Consider the following 20,269-nt stretch of genomic DNA (forward strand, 5'->3'; position numbering starts at 1 on the left):
CTCGTCTACCTGTCTCCCCACCCATCCAATGACTCCTAGAAGCTCTGCTGTACCCTAAGAGATGGTAGGTCTGAAGAGGGGCACCCCACACACAGGGAAAAGAATAGCTGCACTGTCTTGTGCCTTCATTATGTGCTGGGCATTGTAGTGGGCACTTTGTGTACAGTAACTCATGAAATCTAATATTATCCCCCATTGTACACATGAGGAAACTGAGGCAGGCTCAGAGATTAAAGGTCAGGTAGGGAGTGTGAAGACAAAAGCTGTGTGTGTGTGTGTGTGTGTGTGTGACCCTGACCCCGGGTGAGTTACAGGTGTCTTCTCATCTTTGGGGATGAATGGTATCAGTGAATCACACACACCCCTCTACAGCTCAGACCTCTGTGTGATCAGTAGGCTCTCCCAATCCAGAGGCTCTGAACTAGGAGAGGGCAAGGGTGATACGGAAAAATGCAGACATCTTGCAGCAGGGATCCTGCCTCGGGAAAACCTGAGGCAGAACTAGGGAAGGAAGGCTGAGGCCAGAGGGGAACTCCTCCCCACGCCACCCAGCCTGCGGAGCCAGAACTTGCATTAGGCCTGGAGCCGCAAGAGGTCCTGGAGTTCTCCCTGCTTGACCAGGAAGGAGCTCACTGCTCAGTGCCAGGCAACTCTCACTCCATCCAAAGAGGCTGAGACCCAGGTCTCCTGCCCTCTCCCACTTCAGGGGCGGGACTTCCTGTTTCTGAGGCTGTTTCTTTGCCTGGTTCAGCACAATAGGGCTGGTAGCTTTCCACTGGGCTCAGCAGTGTCTAGCCCGGTGCGGGTTAGCAGGGAAGGGTGTGTGTATGGCTGGGAGGAACATCCCCAAGAATCCAAAACCGAGACGCGAGTCAGCTCTCAAAGACACCGCCCCACCCCCACCCTGTCCACCCGGAGAGCAGCACCCCGTCTTCTCCCGGGGTGGGTGGTAGGAGGGTGCCGCTGGCCGATTTTTTATAGAGGGGAGGGGTCCTGATAGAATGTACCATTGGCCACCCTCCTCGCTCTGCCCGGGTAAGCAGGAGGCAGGTTAAAAACAGAAGCGCGACCGTTTCTTTATTAAATTATACAAAAAGGGGAGGGGAGGGGGGCAGCTGTGGGGCTCGGCCCCAACCCTGTTCCCACCCCGGCCTGGCGCTGTCTGAGAGAAGGGGATCTGAGGGAGACCCAGGGATCAGGCAGGGTAGGGATGGGCAGGATGTGAGGCTGGGATGCAGAGGTTAGGAAGGAGAGGCTCCCAGAGGAGGGTGGGGCTGGCTGCGGGGATGGAGGAAGAGAGGAGGGAGAGGGAGGGGGCCACTGGGGACCAGCTGGGGAGCTCAGATGGAGCAGGTCAGGAGGTGGAAGATGGCAGTGAGGATGGAGGGGGCAGTGTGTGGAGGGGCGGCACGAGAAGGCTGGGGAGAGAGAGGGCGGCAGCTCTGGCGCGGGGCCCAGAGCAGGGAGCCAGGTGAAGAGCGGCTGTGCTCGGCTGTCCCTACCCTCACCTCCAGGCCCCCGAGGGGCCTCCCACCCCCAGCCCACTGGCGGGGGGCTCATGCCGACGCCCCATTTTCTGTCTTCTGCCGCTTGGGATCCGCTTCATCCTGTGGAGAGGGAAAGAGCTGCGGTAGCCGTCACCTGGGAGAGGGACCGCCCTCTGTGCTGCTCCAGCTCCAGCCCCCGCCCTGCACCACCGGGATCTAGGTCCAGATCCAAAGGGCTCCCGGCCCTGCTGCATCCCTGACAGCCCCTCAGCCCACAACCCAGCCCAAACCTCCTCTTCGGCAGCTCTCTTCAGCGCGGGCCCTTCGTCCTCATCTTCTTCTTCTTCCTCATCTGAGGAGCCAGAAATGGGTCATTGGGGAAGGGCTGGAAGCTCCAGCAGAGACCCCCTGTGGCGGCCCTCAGCCCTGCTTCAGGTCTTCAAACCCACCCTGACGGTTCCTCTGAGCCCAGCCTTCCCTGCCCCTCCCCACCTTCCTCGTCTCCTTCATCCTCCTCCTCGCCGTCCTCGGCGGTCTCTTCTTCCTCCTCAGCTCCGTTCTCCTCCTCCTGCGGACAGGAGAGGGAGGTGTCAGGATGGCCCTGTGCCTGCACCCACCGTCCCGCCAAGGGTAAGGGGCCTGAGGGCGGGGTGGCGAGGCTGTGAGGGGCCGGGGAAAGGCGGGCCCCCAGGAAGGCAGCTGGGGCCCGGGGGGCAGGCGACCCCTCCGCACCTCCACCCCTTCTTTCTTCCGCTCTTTCCGGCTCGCCTTCTCCTCCACCTTCTCTTTCTTCTCCTTTAGGTCCTGCAAGAGAGAGACAGGTCACCTTCCTCTCACCACAAACGATCTGCAGCCCTTACTTAAGTCCCTCCAGGCCCGGTTCTCCCTCTGCAGTGACTTTAGAGGAGTGGGAGATGGAGAAAGTGGGCGGTGCGGCTTAGAGACTGAACAGAGGTCCCAGGGTCCTCACAGCCACAGAGGGGCTGAGACCAGACACCTTCCCCAAGACTCGAGGGAGGAGAAAAGTGATGAAGCCCGGGAAGAGGCAGCCAAGGTAAGCGCTCATCACCCCCACCAAGTTCTGCCCAACCTCACCGGCTGAAGAGTTCAGCTCAGCAAAGCAAATCCCCTCCATCTGCTCGCAGCCCTGATGCCCCACCCCCTCTGAGGTCCCTCCTTCGCCTGCCCCCTCCCTCTGCCGGCCCTGCTCTGCCTTTTGTCTATCTCTGGGGCCTTTTCCTGAGTACTCTCTCCTGGGCATCCCTCCCAGCTTCCCTCTCAGCTGCGAAAGCCTTTGTTTCCCCCCTAATCCTCAGGCTCGTACCTGGCCCAACGCTACAGGAATAGGAAGAGCCCCTTTGGCACGACTCCCAGTGCCCCCTCTCACTTCTGCCCACTCCTGCCCCCAGGCAGTGCAGGTGGCTTCCTCCTCCCGACCACCCATGGTGCGTGCACCAGCACGGCGTGGGCCCTGGTGTGGTGTGTGCACTGGTGTGGCAGAAGGGTAGGAGTCACCGTTGCCAGGGGGGATGTAGGGGAAGTAGGGTAAGGGAAACGTGGAAGGGAAAGACTCTGGGACCTGGTAGACGAAGAGACAGACAAGGTCTGTGTGGGCAGGATGGGAAAGTAGAGGGGAAGGTCCCTGTGTAGAGTCCCCTCCCTCCACACGGCCCCTCTCTCCTTCCCAAGACCCCAGCAGGCACACCTTTGATGTCTTGTCCTGATGTGATGTGGCCCAGGGAGGTGCTCACAAGAGTCCCCTCTCTCGGGACACCACACCGGCCCTTCCAATTGAGATTCCAGTCCTCTCTCTACCCCACCCCTTGGCAGGCACTGTGGTGTCTCTGTGTGATCGGATCGGATCTGGTGTTGGTGTGCAACTCTGTGTATCCGATTCCATGGGGATGGAAGTTTTCTGGGTGAGTAGATCACCCTGGGAGGGTGTGTCCTTTCTGGAACAGGGTTGGGACAGGAGAGAGGTTTGGTGCTGGGTGGTTGGCCTGGAGGGACGCTCAATTCCCTTCTCCCTTTATGGGGAGCGCAAAACGCTTGCCCCTCTCACTCCAGCTAGGTTTCTTCATGCCACTTCGCTGTCCTCATTTCTCTGCCACATGGTCGGTGTGGCATTTCTACTACCTGGTGGGCTTTCCCCTACATCCTGGGCCTGGAGAGCCAGGGGATCGTCAGCTTCTCTCTGGGGGCCCCAGCACCAGGTCTGCACGGCCCTGGCCTGAGTTTCTCATCGGGGCTGATGGAGGAAAGGAGAGTGAGTGCCAGGGAGGGAGGGAGTCTACCAGAGGCCAAAGTCCAAGGGGCCGGGCCCTCTCCTCCCCTGTCTGGTCCTGTCCTTCTGGTCACTGTCCTTCCATGATCCCTTTTCCAGGAGGGTATGTGACCTAGGTCTTGTGCTAGGCAGCTCTCTGGCCTCATTTACTCAACACGGGCACACACACTGACACAGGCTGACACTGATTCACACGCACAGCTACAGAGGGGCGCCCACGCGATCCGGAGACGCACGGCCCGGTGCTTGGGCACGCTGGCACACTCTCGAGACAGCACAAGTGCCGAGCCGCTCGGCACTCACAAAGCAGCCACACGGTTCCAGAACAGCTACGTCTCCACACGCACACATGTAACTGACACGGGCAGTCCCACACGCTCGCTGGATTTCAGACATACAAAGACACCTACTCAGTGAAGTCACATGCCACCGCACAGCCCACCGGAGGGCCGCTCAGCACACCTTGTCAGATCTCACACGGAGCCCCTTCTCCCACTGCCTCGAATCCCATTGGTTCCCCCTTTCACTTCACCGGCCTCCAGGAGACCTCTGTGACCTCCTCAGCAATCACCCCCCACCCAAGGTCGGGCTCCCAGCCCCCAAACCCTGGCCGAATTAATTTCCCCAAGCGACACTCAGCAGGTTCCCTAGGGAAATTAGAGAAAGGCTGGAAGAGAGGCAAGGCCGAAGGGATGGGGCCAGGGAGGGAGCTGACGGGAGCAAGGGCAGCGCGATGCAATGCCATGCAATGCTGGGCCCCAGCTTTTTCGAAGGCTGTTCCCGACCCCCTTCTGGTTTTTAGGAATTCAAGATTCTTTAAGCGTGGGGGGAGACGCTGGAGGAGGGCTATGCAGACTAAGAGAGCTGAAGGCCAGTGGACGAAGGAGTGGATTCAGATGGAAGGAAAAGAGGGAAGGAGAAAATAGAGGCAGTTGCTGTCGGAGGAGAGAAGCAAGAGTCGGTTGGGCCTCGAGGGGAGGGGCCGAGAGGAACAGCCTCCCAGGAGAGTCCTGTTTACACCGGAGGCTCTCAAACCCCTTAGCGGAGGAAAGGTGAGGTCAGACTGGAAGGGAGGACAGGGGACGGGGCGCCGGAGAGGGGCGCGGGGGAGGGGGCAGGGTAGATGAGACGCGCAGAGCTCCGACGGTCACCGGCCGGGGTGGAGGCGCGCGAGCCGGGGCCGGAGAGGGGTGGGGACGGCGCGGGGCCGGAGCGGCCAGGCCGGGAGCCGGGCGCACGGCGCTCGGGAAGCTAGAGGGCGCTGGCGCGAGCCGCGCGGAGCGGGGCAGGCAGCGCCAGGCTGGGGCGCGGGGGGAGGGCGGAGCGGGGTCCACCGGGACCCTGCACCCGGGCAAGCAGCTTGCGGCCGTCGGGGGCGGCCTGGGGCGCACGACTGCGCGGAGCCCGGGGGGCGTGCGGAGGCCGGGCCGCTGCCGGCCCCGCCCGTACCTTGGCGCTCAACTCGGCCGCTGCCTCCACGCTCTTCTCCGACATGGTGCCGGGGCCGGGGCCGGAGCTGGCGGGGAGTCGGGGTCCCGGGGCCGGGACGGAAGGGCCCTGGACGGCGGAGGGTGGCCGCGGCCGGAACCTGGCGCGGTGGCGGCGACGGCGGCGACAGCGGCAGCGGCGGCCGCTCGGCAAGCTGGGGCTCAGGAAGAGGCGGCAGAGGCGCGCGGGGTGGGGCGGGGGTGGGTCTGGAGCGGAGACCCGCAGGGCTGCGGCCGTCCGGAGGGCGGGCGGAAGGGCGGTGCGGGCGGTGGCCGGCGCGCTCCGGCCGCGGTCGCTCGGTCCTCGGCTCGCCGCCCCCGCACCCGCAGAGCTGCCGCCGACCAGCCGCTGCCGCCCCCGGCCAGGGAACCCGCTTATAAAGCGGCGCTGCCCGACGGGAGGGGCTTCCCAGGGGTGGGGCAGGCGGGAGCGGGGAGGAGAAGAGAGGGGAGGAGGATGAAAGCGGAGGTTGGAGAGGTGGGGATAGGAGGATGAAAGCGAGGGGAGGGAGCGCGCGAGAGGCGGGAGGGAGGACTACACCAGGAGGGGGAAATGGAGAGACTACGGTCGCGGCGAGAGGAGTGGGGCGAGGAGGTGGGAAGGAGTGGGGCGAGGAGGTGGGAAGGGGTGGGGTTCCTGCGGGGAGGTACCTCTCCGAATCCCGACCTACTAGTAGCCGGCGAATGTGGAGTGTGTCTTTTGGGGGCGGGCTGGAGGGATGGCCTGGATCCTACAGACACCCCACCAATAGCCTCGAGATTTTTGCCAAGGGGTGGGGTGGGGGGGAAGCAGATGGAAAGGCCGGGCAGGTATTAGAGAAACCAAAAGCTTAAAGAGGAGGAAGAGGGCGGGAGCTACTTCCACATCTCGCTGGATTTCCCCTCTCCTGCGGCATCTACGTTCCCTGGGTGGCCTTGGGAGGGGTTGAGAGAGCAGAAAGGGCCGCCCACCCTCCGTCCAGCCCTAGGCTGACTTTTGCGACCCCTGCTGGGTTCCTCCCTTCCGGGCTCTCGCTTGTGATCTGAGGGGAGTCAGAGGCCTTCCAATCTCCTTTCCCCTTTTCCATCTTCGACCTTTCTTCTTTGCCCATCCCACCTCACTTTTCTTTGCCTGGTCCTTCTATCTCCATCCCTCCTCATCCATTTCTGTCTCACAACTCTCTTCTTCTGTCGCCCCTTCTCCACTTCTCACTTGCCCTCTTCTACCTTCCATCTCTGCCTTCCCTCTCTCTCCAGACAACACTGTTCTTGTCTCATCTGAGTCTGTCACCCGGCCCTATATCCTTAGCTGATTTTCCTCAACTCCTCTTCATGTCCTTATTTCCCACATTTTCCCTCTCTTGGTCTTTCTCTTTCCTCTGCTGCCATCTTCCCCAGCCTTTCTGGATGATATCTGCTTCCTTTGCAGGGGGTTCCAGCCCACACTGTTCCACACACCCTCAGCTCCTCTCCTTCAGTCTCAGTATCTTTGGGTCATTTTGAGAAGCTTGGGGTTTCAGGAGGGGACAGGAGACCTGGGGTGTGTAGCAAAGGTCAGGAAGGTGGATGGGATGGAAGGCTAGGGTTTGGAAAAAGGTATCTTTGGTGTATGTGCACTCCTGTATTTGTCTATCATTAGTCTTCATCTTTTTATCATTTTCATTTTCTTTATAAAAAAAGACATAACTGACCAATCATCACCATTTAGTCTTTGAGTGCTTAAATACCCCATCTTTTGGTCCCTTGGTGTCCACACCTCCTAATTTCTCTTTCGACTCTTCTATCAGTTTCTCAGTCTCTGTCTCCTCAGAAATCTTGGAGCCCCACCCAGGTTTCTCCTTGCCGACTTCTGTCCATCTTTCTCTGAGATCTTTCCATCTCTGTCTCTGTTTCTCTTGACATACTCGCTGATGTCTTTAGCGATCTCTGACCCTCTCTATCTCTGTACTCTCTTGCTTCATTTATCTCCCTCTCCCCCCTCCTCCCCCTTCCCCCCCCCCCCGCCCAGTCTCCCTGTCTCGCTCCCTCCCCGTCAGTCTCTTTCCTCTCCCTCCCACCCTCCTTTCCTCTTCCCCCCTTCTCCACCTAGCAGCCCCGCCTGCTGTCTTGGACACCCTGCTGGGCTCTTACCCTGTTGCCCTGGTAACCGCCCCCCACTCCGGTCATCTCCACTCCCCTCCCCCCCTCCAATCACCGCCACCAACAACCTCCATCCACCTTCCTCCTATTTTTCCTGAGAGCCAATAGAAACTCTGTTGCCAGGTGGAATGCTCATTTGAATCAGCCAATCCAGGAGCCTAACTGCTTGCCCTGCCTTATATGGGGATTTGAGGAGGGCCACTCCCCCCACTCCAGCCCCACAGGGGACCAGCCCCTCCACTGTCCTTTATCCCCGCCCTGGAGAGAGCCTAGGACCTTCCCTCTCACCCTTTTATAAGGGTCTGGCTTCCCATTTCCCTAACTGGGACCACCGGGGTTAGTGTGGGCTGTGGGTTGGACTGTGGGCTGGGCCTGAGGGCCGGGGGTGGGAATGAGGTGTGATTAGGGAAGGGGAGGCGGAGGGAGCCGGGAATTTTGCCCAGGGAGGGGTGTCTGGGAGCGGAGGCAGCTGCAGTGGAAAATTCCAGGGAGATGGAGAGGCAGAGAATGGGAATCCTGCCCCAAGGCCCAAGGGAGAGCCTTGAGAATCTAAGAGTTTGGACACTAGGGTCCGCAGGGACCAAAGGAAAAAGTGGGAAGCAGGAGGCCTGGATCTAATTCCTTCCTGCATGGGAGAAGCACCCCTTAGCCCTCGCTCTCTGGTTGGACAACACATGTCTCCTGAAGTCTTGGCTTCCTAAGAAGAAAGCTACACACTTAGGATGAATTTGGAATGAGTGGGATGCTGAAAGCCCACCCCCTATTCCTTGGGGTTGGTCTCTGGGCCTCTGGGGCCAAGAGTGTTAAATGATGCCAGCCTGTGTTTACTACTTTCCAAAGAATGATTTCTGAGGCCTTGTGGAAGCTTGCCTATTCCTAGAGTTCTTTTAGTTCACAATTCAACGGAGAATTTTCCACTGGTTGAATGGGGAAACCTGTGCCTTCTTACACATTTTCTGGAGGTGGGAAAAGGAAGGCCAGGTGAGAATAGGGGAGGCCCGAGCCCCCTGGAAACTTCTGACATCCCAGCAATTCCCTCACTACTCTGTAGAAGGTGTTCAACTCTATAACTATTTCCATCTCATTCTAAAGTGAATTCTTCCCCCTCTTCAGCTTCCTGGGTTTTTTCAATTTGCCTCTTTATCTGATAGGTGAAGTGCTAAGGAAGGCGTTGTTAGCTATCATTCAAGGATGGGAGGACAGAAACCTGAAAGTTGGGCCTCTCCACTCCTCACTATACTCTTCATCCCATTCCACTCCCAATGACCTCGTTTGCTATTCCTCATTTTTCCTTTGCTTTAAAAAAAAAAATCCTTTCAAAACTCAAGACAGTAGAGAGTTGAGAGGAGATGGATTCCTAGATTTAGTTAGGCTGGACTCTGTCCAACAAAATTTTCTGTGATGACGGGAATGTTCTATATCTGCAGTTTCCAATACAGTGGCCACAAGCCACGTGTAGTCACTGAATACTTGAAATGCGGCTAGTGCAACTGAGGAACTGTGTTTTTTACTTTAATTTTAATTAAATTTATTTATTTTTTGGCTGCGTTGGGTCTTCGTTGCTGGGCGCGGGCTACTCTTCCTTACGGTGTGTGGGCTTCTCATTGCGGTGGCTTCTCTTGTTGTAGAGCATGGGCTCTAGGCACGCGGGCTTCAGTAGTTGTGGCGCATGGGCTCAGTAGCTCGCGGCATGTGGGATCTTCCAGGACCAGGGATCAAACCCGTGTCCCCTGCGTTGGCAGGTGGATTCTGTGCCACCTGTGCCACCAGGGAAGTCCCTTATTTATTTATTTTAAATAGAAGTCTACATCATTCTTTTTTATTTTTTTTCTGTCATGCTGCACGGCCTGTGGGATCTTAGTTCCCTGACCAGGGATTGAACCCAGGCCACAGCAGTGAGAACGCTGAGTCCTAACCACTGGACTGCCAGGGAATTCCCAATTTTAATTCAATTTAAATAGCCCTAGTGGCTACCATATTGGACAGCACCACTTCAGACCTTGGCCCTAAACTGCCTTTTCTTTTTCTATCTCGTCTCTTGTCTCCATCCCCAGTGTTCTGTACATGGAAAGTCAAAAGCAATTCTGGCTGCCGTGTTGGAAGGTCACCTGGGCCACTGTTGTCATGTACTTTACCACAGGTGCATGATTGCTCAGGATTTCCACATTTTCACAGATGAAACAGACAATGTGGCTGACCCAGAGTAGAGGAAAGTGAAAGTGAAAAGGCTAGGGGAGATGGTACCAGGAGTGACAGCTAGAGGCTTATTCTGCCCAGAAGGTAAAAGGCCGAGGGAGGACTTAATAATCTGGAGGAGGTTATTCAGTCAACGGTGCCAACTGAACCCATGCAGGTGGCCCAGGTCTCAGGGGTCCTGTTCTCACTCAGTCTCCCTAAGCGACTCCATCACGCACCTCCAATGGTACAAGTCCCACTGCCAACGCATACCTCAAACGCTGATGACTCTCAAACCCATATCTCCAGCGCCAGCTTCTCTCCTGAGTGCGAGTCATGACTCCAATTCCCTTCTGTCTTCTCTCCCTGGATCCTCCACAGCGCCTCAACCCCATGCCTTCCAACTGCAACTCCCCCATTTTTCTATTTCAGTTGAAGATCCCATCCCCCACCCATTTATTCATGCCAAGGGGTCATCCGAGACGCCGCCTCTTCCTTTCTTCCCTAGATCCTTCACATTTCACTTTCTAAAGGTTCCTTGAGCACCTCCTCTTCTCTCCAAGCCCAGTCCTGCCCCTGCTCCAAGGGTCAACATCACTCACTGACTTTAAGCTTAATTAATTTGGGTTTTCAATCATGATTTAAGAGTTTTTGTATCTTCAGCACCTACTGCTGTACCTGGCATATTGTAGAAGCTCAAAAATGTTTGCTGAAATGCATAAACTGCTTTTCTACCTAAAATCTCACCTTCCGCTTGAAATGCTCTCCTGGCTGCCCTACCCCACCCCCCGAGCCACTCACGCCCTCTTCTGAACCACTTTTGCCCTTTTAATATACATCTTCCCATGGCGGCCTTCATCCCAGGATTATCATGGATTCCATGTCGGCAACCTCACTGGACTGTGAACCCTGTTGGGCAGAGACCGTGTCTTACTTGTCTTTTCATCTCCAGCACCTTGCACTGTGCCTGGCGTATAGTAGGAGCTCCATAAATGTTTACTGACAGGAACTGCCACACAGGCAGCGCACACTTCAATCCTTAAAGCCCACGTTAATCACGAGACATGCTGCCTCCTTGGGGATGCCTTCTTGAAATGATCAACAGACAACAGGAAGTTCTTAAGACTTAAAACTCCACTGCTAATGCCAACCATTAACATTAGCATACCTGCCCAAGGTAGTCTAACATCTAATATCTTATGGTTGAACTAGGCATGGGATTCACGTATTCCTGTTGTCCTCCTCCTGCTTTGGGTGGCTAGCTTCTAAAGGGAAGACTGTCCACTCAGTTATCCAGTGTAGCCTTGTGGTTAGGATCACAATTTCAGCCAGACACAATTTCCATATGTTCTCAAGCTAATCCTATATGCACACAGTACAGTGTGGCAAGCAGAATGGTCATTTATTTCTCATTCAGTTGCCCAGGTCAGAAAACCCTGGGGTTATTCTTTTTTTTTTCTTCTTTTCCGGCCATGCCTTGCGGCTCTCAGAGATCTTACTGCCCCGACCAGGGATTGAACCCAGGGCCACAGCAGTGAAGGCGCCAAATCCTAACCACTGGACCACCAGGGAACTCCCTCTGGAGTCATTCTTGACTCTTCTCCCTTGTACTGCATCCAACCATCAGCAGATTGTTAACTCCATCTTCAAAACATACCTAGAATCTGACCATTTCTCGCCTCCACTGTTTCTAACCTACTCTAAGCCATCTGGATATGGCTACAGCATGCTAATAGGTCCTCCTGTTTCTGCTGTGGTCCCCTCAATGGTCTAGTCTCCGTACAACAGCCAGAGTGGTCCTTTGTAGGTCTTACAAAGTCCCACGGGATCTGGCTTCCTTCTTGCTCTGTGCCTTGTTTCTCACTACGGCTCTTCCTTTCATTCACATCAGTCTAGGCACATTGGCTTCTTTGTTCTGTGAACACACTAAGCATACTTCTGCCTCAGGGCCTTTGCACTTGCTTTTTCCTCTGCCCAGAATGCCTTAACCCCAGTCTGCTTAAGAGTCACCTTATCAATGAGGCCATCCCTAGTCACCCTAACAAGCAACTACCACCTCCCAGCTGCTTGCCTGTCCCTCTACCCAACTTCCAACCTGCTTTATTTTTCTCTCTGTGTATATCTCCAGAGCCAGAAACAGTGCCTGACACAGTAGGCATTCAATAAATATTTGTTGAATGGATGTGAATATAAAACAAACTGAAAAGCTGGTTTTTAAAAACATGTTCCTGAGTCATTTTTCAATCTCACTCTGATCTGGTGTCCACTATACAACTCAGTCTCTCTACCTGGGGCAACTTAGTGCTAATTGTCAGGGTTTATCTCCCCCCACACACACACACATACAGATGCACATACACGTACACAAATCACACCCATTCACGTTGGCTCAGGCTGGAATCCAGTCTCCCCTAACTCCATCATTGCCCCATCCTCACCCTGCTCCAATAGCCAACTGCCCTGGGATTGCTCCAGATGCGTGAGCTCACATCTAACAAGGGCCCCTTTTCTGTCCCAGCTCTACTCTCTCAAGGACTTCCTGACTTTGGCTCCATCAGATAAAGCAGTGAAGAGAAACCACTGTTTCTCTTCCTTCCCAACAATGCTTATCCCCTTTTGAGCTCAGCCTCACCCCTGGCAGGGCCCACCCTCCCTCCTACATCTTATCATCTACAGGAAACTCTGATGACTGAGGAATTTCTGTTCATCAGAATTCACTGGACAGAGACGTGAGAAAGGAAGGAAGGAGGGACAGAGGGAAGGAAGGAAGGAAGGAAGGAAGGGAGGAAGGAAGAAGGGGGGAGGGAGGGGGACGGAAGGGATGGGAAGGTGACGGAGAAGGAAGACAGACACAAACCATGTCTAGGTGACAGAAAGGTTACTTGTAAAATTACATTCCTTCAATTCCTGGAGTGGATGGCTGCCTGTATGGTCCACCGCTGGGCACTCTGAAAATGAGCTCTGCATTTCCTCCTTCATCCCCATCTGTTCAAGGATCTCTTTTTTTAAAAAAATTTATTTATTTATTTTGGGTGCGCTGGGTCTTCGATGCTGCACGCGGGTTTCTCTAGTTGTGGCGAGCGGGGGCTACTCTTCCTTGTGGTGAGCGGGCTTCTCATTGCGGTGGCTTCTCCTGTTGCGGAGCACGGGCTCTAGACGTGCGGGCTTCAGTAGCTGTCGCACGTGGGCTCAGTAGTTGTGGCTCACAGGGCTCTAGAGCACAGGCTCAGTAGTTGTGGCACATGGGCTTAGTTGCTCCGCGGCATGTAGGATCTTCTCGGACCAGGGCTCAAACCCGTGTCCCCTGCATTGGCAGGCAGATTCTTAACCACTGTGCCACCAGGGAAGTCCCAAGGATCTCTTTTTAACCTGAGACAAAGCCCAGGTCATAGTTAGATGCTAAACTGTAATTTGTAAATATTCCTAGGAGAGGTAATTGATTTAAAATCATGCAAAGGTAAAAATGACTGATAAACCAGATTTTTTTCTTTAATTTCATTTTCTTGGCCACACCGTGCGGCATGCGGGATCTTAGTTCCCTGACAAGGGATCAAACCCGTGCCCCCTGCAGTGGAAGTGCAAAGTCTTAACCACTGGACCACCAGGGAAGTCCCTGATATCAGATTCTTAAGTCTTGGAAGGAAAAAGAGAAAGAGCTCTAGACACCTAAAGGCAGTAGGTAGAGGATACAAGGTAATGGAAAAAGACCAAACGAGGAGGCTAGAAGCTAAGCTGCATCTCCTAGGCATCTCTGCGGAAGGCTGGACATGAAATGAGGAGGGAGAGGCTGGAAGGTAAGGCCCACTCTTCCTTAAGGCTGGGCTGCAGAACTCTCCTGGGACAACTCTTGATCACATGTCAAAATGCTTTTGTTTGGGAGCAAGAGGAAAAGGGGCACTTGCATGGCGGCATGTTTAGAGATAAGAGCATCTGGAAGATAAAAGATTTTACTAAGTCTCTTCCCCAGAAATATCAATGGAAAATACATTTTCTTATTTTTCTGTCTTTGGCTTTAACTTTGCCAGTCTGCCAGCTTCTAATTTCTCTCTGTTCCCCTCTGTCTCCACTATTGTGTTTTTCCTCTTTAATAATGATCAAGTCCAAAGAAACCTAAGAAGCCCCGCTCCCACCACCTTCTCCTGAGTCACCAGGGACCCCCTTCACTTCCTTCCCCAGGGAAGTGCTGGGGATGGGAACAAGCCTCTCTCACAGGCCCACAGATGTCAGGCCCGCTAACGTGGCTAGCGGCCAGTGTAAAGAACCAGGAGAGCTGGAGTCTGGAGGGGTCCGGTCTAAAGTCCACCCCGGACAGTCCAAATCCCCTGACACTCAGGGGGAGGGGGCCCTTCTCTCCAGTTGGGCCAGATTTTATGCAAGACATTTAGTATGTCAAAGTGTCAGTCTTTGGCCTTCGAGTCGAGTCAGGTCTCCTGGGCCTGTCTGCAACTCTGCCCCTGGGTGAGCTTGGTTAATGGAGCGCTCCACCCCTTTCTTCTCCCAAACGTTAGACCCTTGACCTACCTACCTACTTGTCTCGAGGCAAGAAAAGATCAGTGCGGACTGGGAGCTCCAGAGGATACAGGAGTTAGAGAAGAGAAAGCGGAGATTGGCATTAAACGAAAAGGTTTCAGAACTAGGGCCTCTCCCCAGTGTGACCCTTCACAGCAGGGTAACTGAGGGGGGGTCCGGGAGCCTCGCCAACGCCAGTTCCCAAGGGGCTGCACTTCTAGCCTGGCCGCAGAGCGCCATCTGGCGGCCGGTCCCCAACCTGGATTCTTTTTGCCCCAGCCCGAGTTCTCGAAGCCAGAGGAAGACCTGGGCAGAACTGTCACCTCCTCTCCTACGTCACTCCGAGGGCCCCGCCCCTGCCTGGAACGCGCCTCCTCTCGAGGGGACTGGCCCTAGCGCCTCCCCCGTAGAACTGCCGCCCTTCCTCCCTCTTGGGATGAAAGCTTCCCGGGTAGAAATCTGCTTATTGCTCCCCCAGGGATCCGCCCCACCTCGTGGGGCCCGTGAGGAGCCTGCCCTCCCCCATGGGAATCTGCCCGCGTCCTCTTCCGTCTTCCTCCCCTCGCGGCGATGGACTCCTCTGCTCCTCCCCCACACCCTTACAGGGAGCCTCCTCCAGTCCACAGGACCCAAATCCAGGTTACTAACGAGGCCTCCCCGCCCCTGGTCCCGGAAGACTCCGCGACTCCCTGCTCCGCGGCCCGGGAGCCAGCCTCGCGCACGCGCGCGCGCGCGCCACAAGCCCGCTCGTGGGCGGAGCTCCACAGGCCCAAGGGGGTGGGCTGTCCCATCGTGACGTCACTTCCGCCCGGGCCTGGCGGGGGCTCGGGCTCAGTGGGCCGAGGAGGGGCACAGAGGTGGCGGCTGTGTAAGGAGACTGTTCGGGAGGCCGAGGAGCTCACGCCCGGACCAATCCCGCGTCCCGGGCCGCAAGCCCCGATCCTGCCGCGCACCGAGAGGCGAGACCGGCCGGATGGGCCGCTGAGTCCGGATCGGGGACCGGTGAGGCTCAAGCGGAGCGGGCAGCCGGTCCGGTGTGGGAGCGGCCCGTGGGGCTGCAGGGACCCCGGGAGCCTGGGTTGCGGGGAGGGGAGCGGGTCAAGCCTGCCTCCTGCTCGCCCGGCAGGGAGGCAGGGCCTGGGGGGGTGCCGCCGCCAGGCGCGGAGGGGACGGTGAGGCCCGCCCGGGGGAGGCCTGGCGGCGGCCGAGTGTGAGGAGGGGGCGGGGTGGGGGTCATTAATGCGGGCGGAGGGCCGGCACTTGGGATTCGCCTGCGGAAAGGTGGCGTCGGGGGAAAGGGAGTATGCTTCTGGCCAGGGCTTTGGGAAGAGGATGGCTCTGAGTGGGGGAGGCAGAAAACAGGCTTGGAAAAATTTTCCATGGTCCTCCTTCGGGGAGAGGTTTGAAGAGCTGTGCTTTCCCTAGAGGGTGATGTTGAACACCTGCAGAAGGGTCTCCCTGGAGTTTGGGGGGCCAGTTCCAATATTTGGAAAGGGACCATGCTCTGAGAGTCCCTGCCCTGAGCGGGTGTGCGAAAAACCTGGCCGCCTCCAACATTTGAGCCTCCACATCTTCACAGTGTGGAGCCCCCTGGAGCTAAAATCAGGATGTTCCGCTTCATGAGGGACGTGGAGCCTGAGGACCCCATGTTCCTGATGTGAGTATCCATCCCCTCCCCCTCCTACTCTGGAGGACGCATCCGCTCCACTTTAGGTCTCTGACTAGTTGAGCCAGACATCTGGGCTCGTCGCGGGCACTGATCACAACTTGGTGGCCACTCAGCCCCAGCTCAGACTTCGAGGGAAAATCTGTGCCGCTGGTTCCCTATGGCTCTTTTCTTCGGGGGAGGGGCGGGTGGGAGGTGCTGACTGCTGGCCCTTCTGCCACCCGCACCGTATACTCCCTGCACAGGGACCCCTTTGCCATTCACCGTCAGCACATGAACCGGATGTTGTCGGGCGGCTTTGGATACAGCCCCTTCCTCAGCATCACAGATGGCAGCATGCCAGGGACCAGGCCTGCCAGCCGCAGGATGCAGGTAATGGTGCTGCAACAGACCTGAGACCCGAAAAAAGGTTGGAGCGTGGTCAGTAAAGTGCTTGATTTTTCTTGCACAACGGCCAACTTAGCAAGTAGGATGCCTTCTAGGAGTGGGGAAAGGGGTCTGGAAAAACAGGCTTTGTGATCCCCTTTTGAGAGGAGGATGGAAAAGCAACAGAGGCCATGGGCTTGGTTTGGGATGGTAATGAGATAGGATGTGGTCCCTAATTTCTGTTCCTTACGTCTTCCTGTAGGCTGGGGCTGTCTCCCCCTTCGGGATGCTGGGAATGGTAAGTCCTCATCTCCTTGCGTCCTTCCATCTCAGACATGCTCTATACCCTTAGATATTATTTCCAAATGTGCCTCTTTGGATAGCCTTATGGGTAACCCTAGAATCCTCGTGTAGTGTTCACAGAGCTCTGGGCCTGCTGTGTGCTGAGTCCTGTGAGTTCACGATGCTAACTTACTGGCTCCTGTATTTCTAGGAGCGGTACCCATCAGGAAGATATCATTGCCTGATATAATTGTTCTTTTGAGGAAGGAGGTGCTGTTGAAAGGCCAACTAGAGATGGCTTGTAGAAGATTTTTCTACAGTTTCAGAACCAACCCCTTATAGGTTAGAATCCAGTGACATTGGCTTGCTTCCTAAAGGTAGGAGGAAATAGGGCAGCCAGGAGAAGGAACATGGGATCAGAGCAGCCACAGAGACTGAGGAGGAGGAGGAGGGCAGCGGCATACAGGAGGAGAAGCGTGGAGAGGAGCACGCCTGTTCTGGACCTGTTCACGAGGAATGAGGAAGAGCAGTTGCTAGACGTGAAGGAAAGGGAGAGAGGGAACGTGTAGCTATGTAGCCCGTGGGAGCCTGAGCGCGCCAACCTCTGATCGTGGCCCTGCTTTCTGACTCTGTTTTCCGTCTCTTTGCTCCAGTCGGGCGGCTTCATGGACATGTTTGGGATGATGAACGACATGATTGGGAACATGGTGAGACCCTTGCCCTATCCCATCCCCTTCCCTGGCCCTGTTCCCAGTGATGGCTGGCAACACCTTGAGTCCCCAGAGGCGGGAGTGGGGAAGGGCGTACTTGTGGAGTGTGCAAGCTGGATAAGGCCACTGGACCCGGAGAGTGCGGGTTCCTGAGTGGGAAGCAGCAGTGCACCTTATGAAGCGTGCACTTAAGGCTCCATCGCTTCAGGTCCTTCTGGCGTGTTGTTGGACTCAGAGGAATTTGGGGGGTAATGATGAGTCCTGATGTTTTCACATTTTGTGAGAAAGATATGGGCAGGCACAGGTGGCCGAAGGGAGGGATCCCTTCCCCGGAGGCGAACCCTCCCCACACAGCCCTGCTGTTCCCTTCCATCCTCAGGAGCACATGACAGCTGGAGGTAACTGCCAGACCTTTTCATCCTCCACTGTCATTTCCTACTCCAATACGGGCGCCGGCGCACCCAAGGTCTACCAAGAGACGGCAGAGATGCGCTCGGCCCCAGGCGGGGTGAGTTGGAGGGCTCCTCCTGTCCCAGAGGAGGCACAATCGGATGGCCCCCACAGAAATCCTGGCTGCTTTTTTCAGGATTGGGTCCCGGGCGGCCTTTCTGGGCTGGTGTAGCCGGGCTTTGGAAGGAGCCGCTGAGTGTGCCATGCTCTGCCTCCCCCCAGATCCGGGAGACTCGGAGGACTGTACGGGACTCGGACAGTGGGCTGGAGCAGATGTCCATTGGGCATCACATCCGAGACAGGGCTCACATCCTGCAGCGCTCCCGAAACCACCGCACGGGGGACCAGGAGGAGCGGCAGGACTATATCAACCTGGATGAGAGTGAGCGTTCCTTCCCGCCGCGCGGCCGGCCCGCTTCCCGGCCGCCGGCAGCCCCTGCCCCGGTCCCGTGAGCCGGGAGATAGCAGCTGTCTCTTCCTGCCTCCGTAGCTATTTGTTGGGCAAGGTTATGGATGAGCCCCATGTTCTTAACTTCCTCGGAGCTTTTTTGTCAGCTTAGGGCTAAGTCAGTGCCGGCAGCGTCCTCACCGCGCAAGGCAAACTTTGTCACCTGAGTCAGATACTGATAGTAATCTACCCGTCTCCATCTGGATCCGTTGTTTTAGTTCTTCTTACTTATTTCTTAGAAGTCGACAAATATTTATTAAATACTTACAGTGTGTGCGTGGGACTGCACTAAGTAACTAATTATCCCATTTCTGACTGCTCCATGCTGCCAGGAGCCCTGATTGCCTCCATTGCGTCCATGCTTCCAGGAGCCATGTTGAATCCAAAATTGCTAAATAAGTCGCTTCCCTTCCCCAGCACGTCCCCCCACACAGCCTTTCAGCCTTCGCCCTGGGTTTTGGTCGTGAGCCACCCCGGGTCTGCCCCGGGAAGCCAGGTGGTACACAGGTGTCGTGTGTGGTCTCCGTGTCCTCCCCAGGTGAGGCCGCCGCCTTTGATGATGAGTGGCGGAGGGAGACTTCCCGATACCGGCAGCAGCGTCCCCTGGAATTTCGGAGGCACGAGGCTTCAGGCGGTGGGGGGCGGAGGGCTGAGGGGCCTCCCCGCCTGGCCATCCAGGGACCCGAGGACTCCCCGTCTCGACAGTCCCGCCGCTATGACTGGTGAGGGCCCCGGGCCCTCGGCCTCTCGTGTGAGTACTGGGGGGGCTGAGGCCTCAGGCACGGGTGGGGGTGGGGAGCGTGTGGAACCCGGCCCTCAGCCTTGAGGCAGAAGCAGCCCACGTGTCCAGCAAACACCGCCTTTGACAGTCAAAGTTTTAGTTGGTACGGAAGGACAGAAGAGTGTCCTCACCGGAATAAGGGATGAGACACCACCCCTGGCTTTTATATTTTGTCTTCCTTTTGACTTGTGCTCATCTCTTTTCCCCCTCCAGGTACGGGCTGAGAGGCTGAGAAATCATCCCCTGAAATAACTTTTCCTCTTCCACTCCCACTCCCAATTTAATATTAAATTAACAGGCCCGCTGGCCCCCACCTCTCCCTGGGGGTCTCAGCAAGAACCTTTCACTCCCCCTTTACCTACGTTTTCCTTCTTTAATCTCCTTACCACAATGGCTCCACTTCTTCTGTATCCACTAACTTGATTTTTCACTTCGCTGCCCCATCTCTGAAACTCCTTCCCTTCCCCACTCTACCCCTGCCATGCATCGAAGGGGCTTTTGGGGTGGGCTCTGGGTTTAGGGGCCTCAGTGACCCTGGATCTTTGCCCACCTCCTCCCCAGATTCCCCGCCGCAGGGGCCATAGCCCTGGTCCAGGGCTGTGTGTGGTGGGAAGAACCGGTTCCCAACCCAGTCTCCCTTCCCAGCCGCTACGCAACATAAAAATCTGCCCCACGTCCTTCTCTGCCTTTATTTTTTGATTTGTGCAGCTTGTAACTAGGTGTTTATGGAATAAAGGAGAATGGAGAAAAGACCAAGTAGGATTCTGGCATTACTTTTTTTTCTTTTAACTTATTTTACTGAGATGCCGTTGATCTACAGTGCTGTGTCTGGCTTCACTTTTGCTCTTTTCCCTGTTCAATTTCAACCCTCCTGTCTCCTTCTGGTCACCTTACCTTCCCTCTATCTCTGTGCGTGGCCTCCTTAACTCAAGTTCAAGCCCAGCACCTCAGTGGTACCGCAGTGGGGCTGTCAGAGCTCTGGTGGGCGAGAAGCCGCAGCGGATGCGGCCAGGCTGGGCCGGGGGCGAGACCAGCGGCGGCTGTCCTGCCAGCTCCCTCGCTTTCACTGTACCTTCGCTCATCGGGGGGATCACGGGGCATACCTGTAGGCACCTGAGGAGCTTTCTGCCCCTTGTCCTTGGGCTTCTTTCTGGCCTGCACTGTGGGCGGGAACACTTGGGGTGCAGAGCAGGAAGAAGCCCAGACAACCCCACGCGGGTCTTCAGAGGGGAGGAACTCGGGTCAGCAGCGTTCTTCAAACCCTGCAGCCCCAGTTGTTGAGAACTTGAGCCCGGGGAAGGAGACCAGGGAAGAAAACTAGCCTGGAACCTGAGCAGCATTGGACGGGCACGAGGCACTCAAATTTCTCAAGACGCTCCTCCCTGCTCGACCCGGCTCAGCAAACGGGTCGCTCTGTTCCTCCTGGGGACTCTTCAGTGGTGGCAAGTGCTTGTGAGAGTCCGAGGGCGGTTTCTGCTCTATAAACATCTTCTGTCCTTGTCAGTG

General features: G+C 56.3%; 2 protein-coding genes across 3 annotated transcripts; one reads left to right on the plus strand and one right to left on the minus strand.

The window, feature by feature from the left end:
- Nucleotides 1-1,051: 1,051 nt before the first annotated feature.
- PTMS (parathymosin) lies at nucleotides 1,052-7,403 on the minus strand. Its single transcript, XM_030834585.2, has 6 exons — nucleotides 7,368-7,403; nucleotides 5,221-5,793; nucleotides 2,220-2,291; nucleotides 1,980-2,055; nucleotides 1,778-1,839; nucleotides 1,052-1,607 (listed from the first exon to the last, which is right to left on the minus strand). The coding sequence occupies exons 1-6, from the start codon at nucleotides 7,401-7,403 to the stop codon at nucleotides 1,557-1,559; spliced, it is 870 nt and encodes a 289-aa protein (XP_030690445.2). The 3' UTR covers nucleotides 1,052-1,556.
- MLF2 (myeloid leukemia factor 2) lies at nucleotides 4,744-19,519 on the plus strand. 2 transcript variants are annotated; one of them, XM_060306331.2, is made up of 9 exons: nucleotides 4,744-4,823; nucleotides 15,640-15,717; nucleotides 15,972-16,098; nucleotides 16,355-16,390; nucleotides 17,028-17,081; nucleotides 17,464-17,592; nucleotides 17,757-17,916; nucleotides 18,521-18,733; nucleotides 18,977-19,519. In XM_060306331.2, the coding sequence occupies exons 2-8, from the start codon at nucleotides 15,668-15,670 to the stop codon at nucleotides 18,706-18,708; spliced, it is 744 nt and encodes a 247-aa protein (XP_060162314.1). In that variant the 5' UTR covers nucleotides 4,744-4,823; nucleotides 15,640-15,667; the 3' UTR covers nucleotides 18,709-18,733; nucleotides 18,977-19,519. The 2 variants fall into 2 exon arrangements, with proteins under 2 accessions (XP_060162314.1, XP_030690447.1); XM_030834587.3 differs by lacking the exon at nucleotides 4,744-4,823 and adding an exon at nucleotides 14,839-15,062.
- Nucleotides 19,520-20,269: the final 750 nt, after the last annotated feature.

This window comes from Globicephala melas, chromosome 10, assembly GCF_963455315.2.
Source record: "Globicephala melas chromosome 10, mGloMel1.2, whole genome shotgun sequence".
Classification (NCBI taxonomy): Eukaryota; Metazoa; Chordata; class Mammalia; order Artiodactyla; family Delphinidae; genus Globicephala; species Globicephala melas.

What these genes read in the sequence shown, in the direction of transcription:
- PTMS (XM_030834585.2), bottom strand. Translation starts at nt 7,403, where the DNA reads ATGACCGGAGTGGGGGGCGGTTACCAGGGCAACAGG. An exon ending in GGAAGAAAGAAGGGGTGGAG is followed by an intron (nt 2,056 to 2,219) that starts GTGCGGAGGGGT and finishes TCCTGTCCGCAG; the next exon opens with GAGGAGGAGAACGGAGCTGA. An exon ending in GGATGAAGGAGACGAGGAAG is followed by an intron (nt 1,840 to 1,979) that starts GTGGGGAGGGGC and finishes CTGGCTCCTCAG; the next exon opens with ATGAGGAAGAAGAAGAAGAT.
- MLF2 (XM_060306331.2), top strand. Translation starts at nt 15,668, where the DNA reads ATGTTCCGCTTCATGAGGGACGTGGAGCCTGAGGACCCCATGTTCCTG. An exon ending in CTGCCAGCCGCAGGATGCAG is followed by an intron (nt 16,099 to 16,354) that starts GTAATGGTGCTG and finishes GTCTTCCTGTAG; the next exon opens with GCTGGGGCTGTCTCCCCCTT. An exon ending in TGCGCTCGGCCCCAGGCGGG is followed by an intron (nt 17,593 to 17,756) that starts GTGAGTTGGAGG and finishes GCCTCCCCCCAG; the next exon opens with ATCCGGGAGACTCGGAGGAC.